Genomic DNA, 6402 nt, shown 5'->3' with positions numbered 1-6402 from the left:
CCCCGGGTTCAATCCCCGGCATCTCCACTTTTTCTAAATTCTTTTTTTTTTGCCCCTCTCCTCTTCATAGCACGGAACAGACTAGTTGGTCTTGGTTAGTTGGAAGCGACTACACCGATCACCCGGTCCGACCTACCTAATCTAACTTCAGAATTTAAAGCACGTTAAAGGCATTGTCCAACTGTTTCTTCAGCACCACCTGGCTCAGGACATTGACCACCTCCTGGGGAAGCCTGTTCCAAAGTTTGAGTACCCTCCCCTAAAGACGTGCCTCCAAATGTCAAACCTGAACCTCCCCCGGTGCAGCTTTGAGCCCTTCTCACAGGTCCCAGAGACCAGAATTTAGCTCCTCTCTCTCCACATCCACTCAGGAAAAAAATCTCAAGTGTAGGGGATGTTCTCAAACTTGCTTTCTCTTGCCCTGTTTCACAACAGAGACATAATTTATAAATAGATTCAATATTCTCCTTTTTTTCCTTCCCTCCTGTAAGCACAGAGCAGTTTGATAACTCCCACTGCAGTTCTTGCAGAGAAATGAGCCTGGGCAGGAGCTCCAGCACGCTCGTGGCTTTGGCCAGTGCTAAGCATGACAGCATCTACCTTATAAACACACAGCTACAAGGGGCAATTTTCCCTCTGGTTTGAAAACAAAAGCTGATGCTTCCTCAGCACTGCTATTTTTGACAGCTGCTTGTGTCCTGGTCTCAGCCCCCGCAGCGCGGGGGAGCAGGAATCCTGCCGCCTCCTCCAGAGCACGGGGCAGGAGGGTCACTGCCCACGCCACAGCAAACCAACACAGCACCAGCTCAGGGCTTCCCACAAAGGAAAAAGAGTGGGTAAAAGGGAAGGTAAAGTCAAGTCATGCATTTTCTGGTGGCACACCCAAGATTTCTTGCTGCAAAATGACATGGTTAAAGTTTGCCCCGTTTCCTAAAATCTGCTGCATTTCCATTGAACACAGGGTGCGTGGAGCCTGGTGCTCCTGCGCCAACAGTAGTGGCAAACCCTGGGGGACAGCACAGGTCAAGGCTTTCTCTTCTTTTCCCTCCCCTCTGCCTCCCTCAGGAGTAGGCTGGGGGTGGCCAGGATGCTGGGAGGGGACACACAACCAGGGCAGCTGACCTGAGCTGGCCAAAGGGACAGCATGTGCCATGTGATATACTCAGAGACCAGCTGGTCATACTGGGGGAGGAGGTGAGCAATCACCTTTGTGTCATTTGGATTTGTTTTCTTCATCATCATCTTCCCTTTGCTAATTAAACTATCCTTATCTCAGCCCACAAGCTCTCTCACTTCTGCACTTCCTGGTGTGCCAGAGGGACAGGGAGTGAGCAAGTGGCTGTGTGCTGCTGGCCAGGGTCAAGCCACCACCAGGACCAGAGGCTCAGTCTGCACTCGGATCTGCAGTCACACATGAAGAAGGGTCCACAAAGGTCTGGAATTCTGCTTATGGCAGTGCCTGCACTGAAAACATCCACCACCCAAATCAAGAATTGTACATATTTATTATAGTCCATATGACTAATATAGTCCAAAGAAACTTCAGATGAAAAACCCAATTTGTAAAATACAATGGATAAAATTATCCAAATGTTAATATTACAAACTACCAAGCAAAACAGCTGGTAGAGCTTTTGGGGGCACAGAGGGCTCCACAGAAAACCACAACAGCCCTCAGTTCCCTTACAAAAAGGTTCCGCTAGCAGCGAGTCCGTCTGTGTCAGCAGATGTCCAAGGAAACCCAGGCTCTCAAAAGATCTTGGAGCGAGAACAGTGTCAAGCACTTCACAGTGCTACAGGTGGCCAGTTCTTGGCTACTTCTTCATGCATGGCCTCGGGGATCCACTGGCAATAGGCTGTGAGGAGATCTGGAGTGAAAGAGAGCAGTGGTTACACAGCTATGGAGCCGGGGACTGGAGCAGCTCCGCTGCGGTGTCACCCTGCCCACAGCCTGAGCAGCTGCTTCCCAGCACGGGCTCAGGGCTGGAGCCTGGACACCTGCACGTGTGGGAGAATTACTGTCAAGGCCATCACTTCACTGCTGCTTCTATAAAGAGCTCGTTATCTGGTACTCTAACATTGAATAAAAGCTCTTTTACCTGGAAAAAAAAAATATCCTTCCCGCATCCACTATGTACAATCACAGTCTAATTTTTCAAAAGCCCAAATCATTTTAACTTAGAAATGGTTAAAACTACAGGAAAAACATTACTAAAATACAAAGAAATGTTGCTTTCTAAAGTACAGAGAAGTCTAGTTCTTCACAAGAACCAAACAGAGCATTGCTGTTTCTGGTAAGAAAACAGCAAATATGGAACTTATCAAGTGAAATGATCAAATTTTTTGAATTATAATTCAGCAGTGCTTGAGGAACTACAAAGTCAGCCCTGATAGAATGTAATCAAGCAAGCAGAACACTTACATTTAGGGTTTTTCTTCCACGCAGCCAGTAAAGCATCACGATTATCACAGTTTTCTGCAACTAAAGCCTGCAGGAGGGATTCTGTCCTGGGCTGAAGTCTGTATCAGTTCAAAATAAAATGGTGCAACAAAACAACGTTCATTAGCACAGTTCAGCCAAGTGTGAGATCATCCAGCTTACTGTTCTGCATTCAAACTCCCACACGACTGAAAGCTTATTTTGCAATACAAGAGAGGGCACTGCTGGGATGGTGAGGGAAGCAATAGCTGACAGCCCTCTGGAGGACCCCAGTTCTATAAATGTCACCAAAACCATGAGAAAGACATTGCCTGTTAGAAACAGGTTTTTGAAAAAGAAATAATGACAAAATAATTGGCCCAACTTAAAAAAAAAAAAAAACAAAAAAAAACACACAAAAAAACCAGGGGAAGTAGTAGAGCTCATCTCTCAGGTTCTAAGGTGTGATTTCTCTGCAGGAAGCAGCCTGCAGAGGTCAGTGTGACCAGCAGGTAGCATCTGTTCTCCCACGCTGCCCTCACAATCACCCAGCTCTCAAGGCACAATTTTTCGTGATAAGAAAACTAATTTTTCCTCTCCCTGCTGCTAAGATCACTATCTAGAACAGCCTTCCCAGCATTGAATTTTTTTTATTTGAAAGGAAGTTAAGTGTTCAGCAGAGATGACAAACTTGAGTTTGTTTTTAACAACTTACTTGGACCATGTCTTCAGCATTATGAGGGGACTGGACAGCAGACACCGGCTGTAAGAACTCAACTTTTCAATTACCTGGAAGATTTGTTAGAACAAGTGTATAATGAACAAGGTAAATTAACTGTTCTGTGCAAACAACCACCAATGAACCTGGACTAGTAAAAATTCCCATCCATGTCCCTATACCAACCTTGTCCTGACTGGCTTGCCAGATGACTCTTGTGTCTCAGAAAAATGACACAAGCTACAGCTTTGTTTCCCCTTTGCAAAACAGGAATAAATTTGGGGGTCTCTTTCACCCAAATGCTGATTTGCATGCTGTTTTGTAATTTAAAGATATCTTCGCCACCATCTGCAGTAACTCCTCCAGCCACCAATAAGTTATGACGAATAGCCACACACACAAAGAAAACACAAGGCTCGTTTCCTCCAAAAACTGGGCTAAAAACTTACTGATAACATTAAGAAATTAATGCAGCTGGAACACACTCACCTTTCCTTCAAGCAGGAACCTGGCAAAGTATTTGTAGCGATCAAGACCTTCTGGGTAATCAACTTCCACAGCAGGGAGCTGCCAGCTCACTCGATCTGGAAAGGCAGATCACACTGAGCCTCAACCCTTGAAGAGGAGGGCACATTTCTGAGGGGATGTGACAACACTGGTGCTAAGTGGAGAGGACACTGCTGCCACCCAGCCAGCATTGCTCCTTCACAGGGGGAGCAGATGGGCATGAAATGCTCATGCTGGTGGGAAGACGCTGATATTTAAATGCTAGAAAACCCTCAGAGCTACTCCAACCACCGACAGACTGTTTGAACAGTTTAAGCTCAGCCTGACCTTTCTGGTCTGCTGACAGTCTTGTTAAAAGCAGCATGACAAGAACCACAGAGTAGCTCTTGGACAGAACCACTCGGTGACACTTTTCAAGACACTTACAAAAGACACTTGGTCTGTGACATCGAATTCGGCCCGTTTCGGGGCAGTAAGAGGGAGGAGGATTTTCCAGAGGCTTCCCAAAGTGGCAGTACGGTGGCAACAGGGCAGGAATCCACTCGGGTTCGACTGCAGACACACCTTGGGAAGAGAACAACACGTATCAGTGCAGGGGTGCTGCCACAGGCTGCCTCTCACCGGCAGTGCCACGAGCACAGTGCACGGTCAGGACCAACAACAGGGAGCTACTGCTGACAGGGCTGGTGCTGAGCAGCCACTTCATAAGCTGAGCTTTGCTCCAGCTGCTTCTGCTAGGCAAAGAATAAACTAGATAAATTTTAGTCCTGATCCAGATCTAGAAAACGTTAAGGATCCAAATCCCAGGAGGCACAACCACTCTGTAAGGAGAGTGCTCAGTCACTGCAGCGAGGGGTACATCCTGCCAAGGCATTTCTGAACTCCTCCCCAGCCCTGCAGAACAAGCAGGGGCTGCAGCAGCCTCACCTTTCATATACAGTTTTGTAGTTTCAATGATTTCTTGATACACCACAAACTCCGGGAGCTGTTTGAAGAGGACTGAGCTTGGATGGATGAACACTGGGTCGTCCAGGAGAGCAGTCTTTAAGAAAGCACAGAAGATGGAAGCAGAGTAAGAGCAGCTACTGGCAATCCAATTTCATAATGTATCTAATTTCAGTCTCCCTCAGATGCACATTTATATGGTTTCCTTAAGTGATGGAGGTTTCTAATAACCCTACAATTTTCTGCTTCACCTTCTCCAGAGACATTAAGCGCTTTGTAAGATGGACTAATGCTGCTACTTAGTTCTTTTGTAACAATTCCTATGTGAGGACTGGGAAATTGCAACATGGGGAACTTAAATTCTTTGGGGTGAGGTAGAAAGCCATCACATACAGCCCCAATGCTGTATCCAGCCAGAAGCCCTGGCTTCACCCAGAAGTGTCATTCTGCCACACAGGGGAAGGGGAATTCACACAAATCAAGCTGTTTACCTTGTAGGCATTTTTCCACTTGTCATCCAAGAGCTCTTCTGCCTGAACCCTTCGAGCAAGGTGATCCCCCAGCCCTGCCAGCACAATCTGTCTCAAGTAAGTTGCTTGAGCTTCTGTTGGGGGTTTCATCTTTGGATCGACATAAAGACCAGCATCACTGCAGACAGAGTTCACTGCAGGGGGAAAAAGGTGAGTTAAGATTCAGTAGGGCAGAAAAGGTTGCAACAAACAGCCCAGTTAAATTGTCAACCCCTGAAGGAGAACCAACATGGCAATTCCTCTCCAACCCCCCTCACCTGCCGTTGTCAGCTGCCCTCTCAAGCGCCTGATTTCCAGCACGGCTTTGTACCGCAGCCCGTTCTCTTCGCAGAACTTGCGGGTGCACCCGGCGTACTCACAGGCCCCCACTGCCCCTGCAGGGAACAGGCAGAGGAGAGGACTCAGCCACTCAGCTCTCCCAGCTACACCAACGGGGTCAGGACTGCCACGGTCAGCACGTGCATATCACAGCTCCCGCTCACTGTGAGCAGGGGGTGCTGCCAGGCTGCCCAGGGAACAGCCTGGAAAACGTTCTGCTGGGCTTAGTGCTCCCACACGAGGATGCCCTCGGTTGTATAAAGCCGAGAGCTCAGGGTGGTGGGGAGGAGAACAGAATGGAAGTTAAGAGCAGTGGGAAGCTGCTGCCTGCAATACCTAACATCACCATGAGGTCGCCAAGCTTCTGCATCGGCCCCTGCCCAGCCCAGATCTTTTGCATCTGTAAGAGTCTTCCTTTCTTCTCCTTCAGTTTCGCCGTCTCCTCCTCACTCACTGCCGGCCTGAAAGAAACACAACACAGCCTCAGTGAGTTGTGCTGACGTGCAGGGGGACCTCGATGTACCAGAGGCACCAGCTGTGAGCAGGTGACACGTCCTGCAGAGAGGCTGCCAGGTGAACTCACTCGCCTGTCAAACTCTTCGAAAAGCTCCCGGACGGTCATTGCAGCCACGATGGTGATGGTGTAGGGCAGGCAGTCGTGCTGCCGGCTCAGCGCCAGCATCTTCGCGTAGCGGGGGGCTACGGGAAAAGTGGCCATTATTCTGCCCAGGGGACTAATAGGGCAGCTCAGCTTTGCTGCCAGCTGCTGCTTCAGCCTGGGGGAGGAAGAGGAAAGTCACGTAATGCAGTAACTGCTGCACCAGAACAAGTTTGTGTTTCTGGGTTTGACACTGCAATTAGTTTGACGTGTTTTCCTCAGCTTTTGCCATGTGCTGGTCCCAAAGGCTGGGGAAAGATTCCTCTCCCTCATGCAGCTCCCACCTGCCCTGCGTGGCACGCTCCTA

At 48.5% G+C, this 6402-nt stretch overlaps 1 protein-coding gene across 1 annotated transcript in view; it reads right to left on the bottom strand.

Annotated features, from left to right (window-relative positions):
- Nucleotides 1-1785: 1785 nt before the first annotated feature.
- Nucleotides 1786-6402, bottom strand: part of DHX37 (DEAH (Asp-Glu-Ala-His) box polypeptide 37) — a 16565-nt gene continuing 11948 nt past the window's right edge. Inside the window, exons 18-27 of the mRNA XM_008949178.1 lie at nt 6025-6213; nt 5774-5898; nt 5377-5493; nt 5081-5253; nt 4572-4686; nt 4071-4208; nt 3627-3721; nt 3135-3208; nt 2423-2520; nt 1786-1868 (exon numbers count right to left, since the gene is read on the bottom strand). Coding sequence (XP_008947426.1) covers nt 1786-1868; nt 2423-2520; nt 3135-3208; nt 3627-3721; nt 4071-4208; nt 4572-4686; nt 5081-5253; nt 5377-5493; nt 5774-5898; nt 6025-6213 — 1207 coding nt within the window. The remainder of the gene's footprint in view (nt 1869-2422; nt 2521-3134; nt 3209-3626; nt 3722-4070; nt 4209-4571; nt 4687-5080; nt 5254-5376; nt 5494-5773; nt 5899-6024; nt 6214-6402) is intronic.

Source organism: Merops nubicus, unplaced genomic scaffold (assembly GCF_000691845.1).
Source record: "Merops nubicus isolate BGI_N331 unplaced genomic scaffold, ASM69184v1 scaffold30971, whole genome shotgun sequence".
Lineage (NCBI taxonomy): Eukaryota > Metazoa > Chordata > Aves > Coraciiformes > Meropidae > Merops > Merops nubicus.
This window is presented reverse-complemented; position numbering and strand designations above follow the sequence as displayed.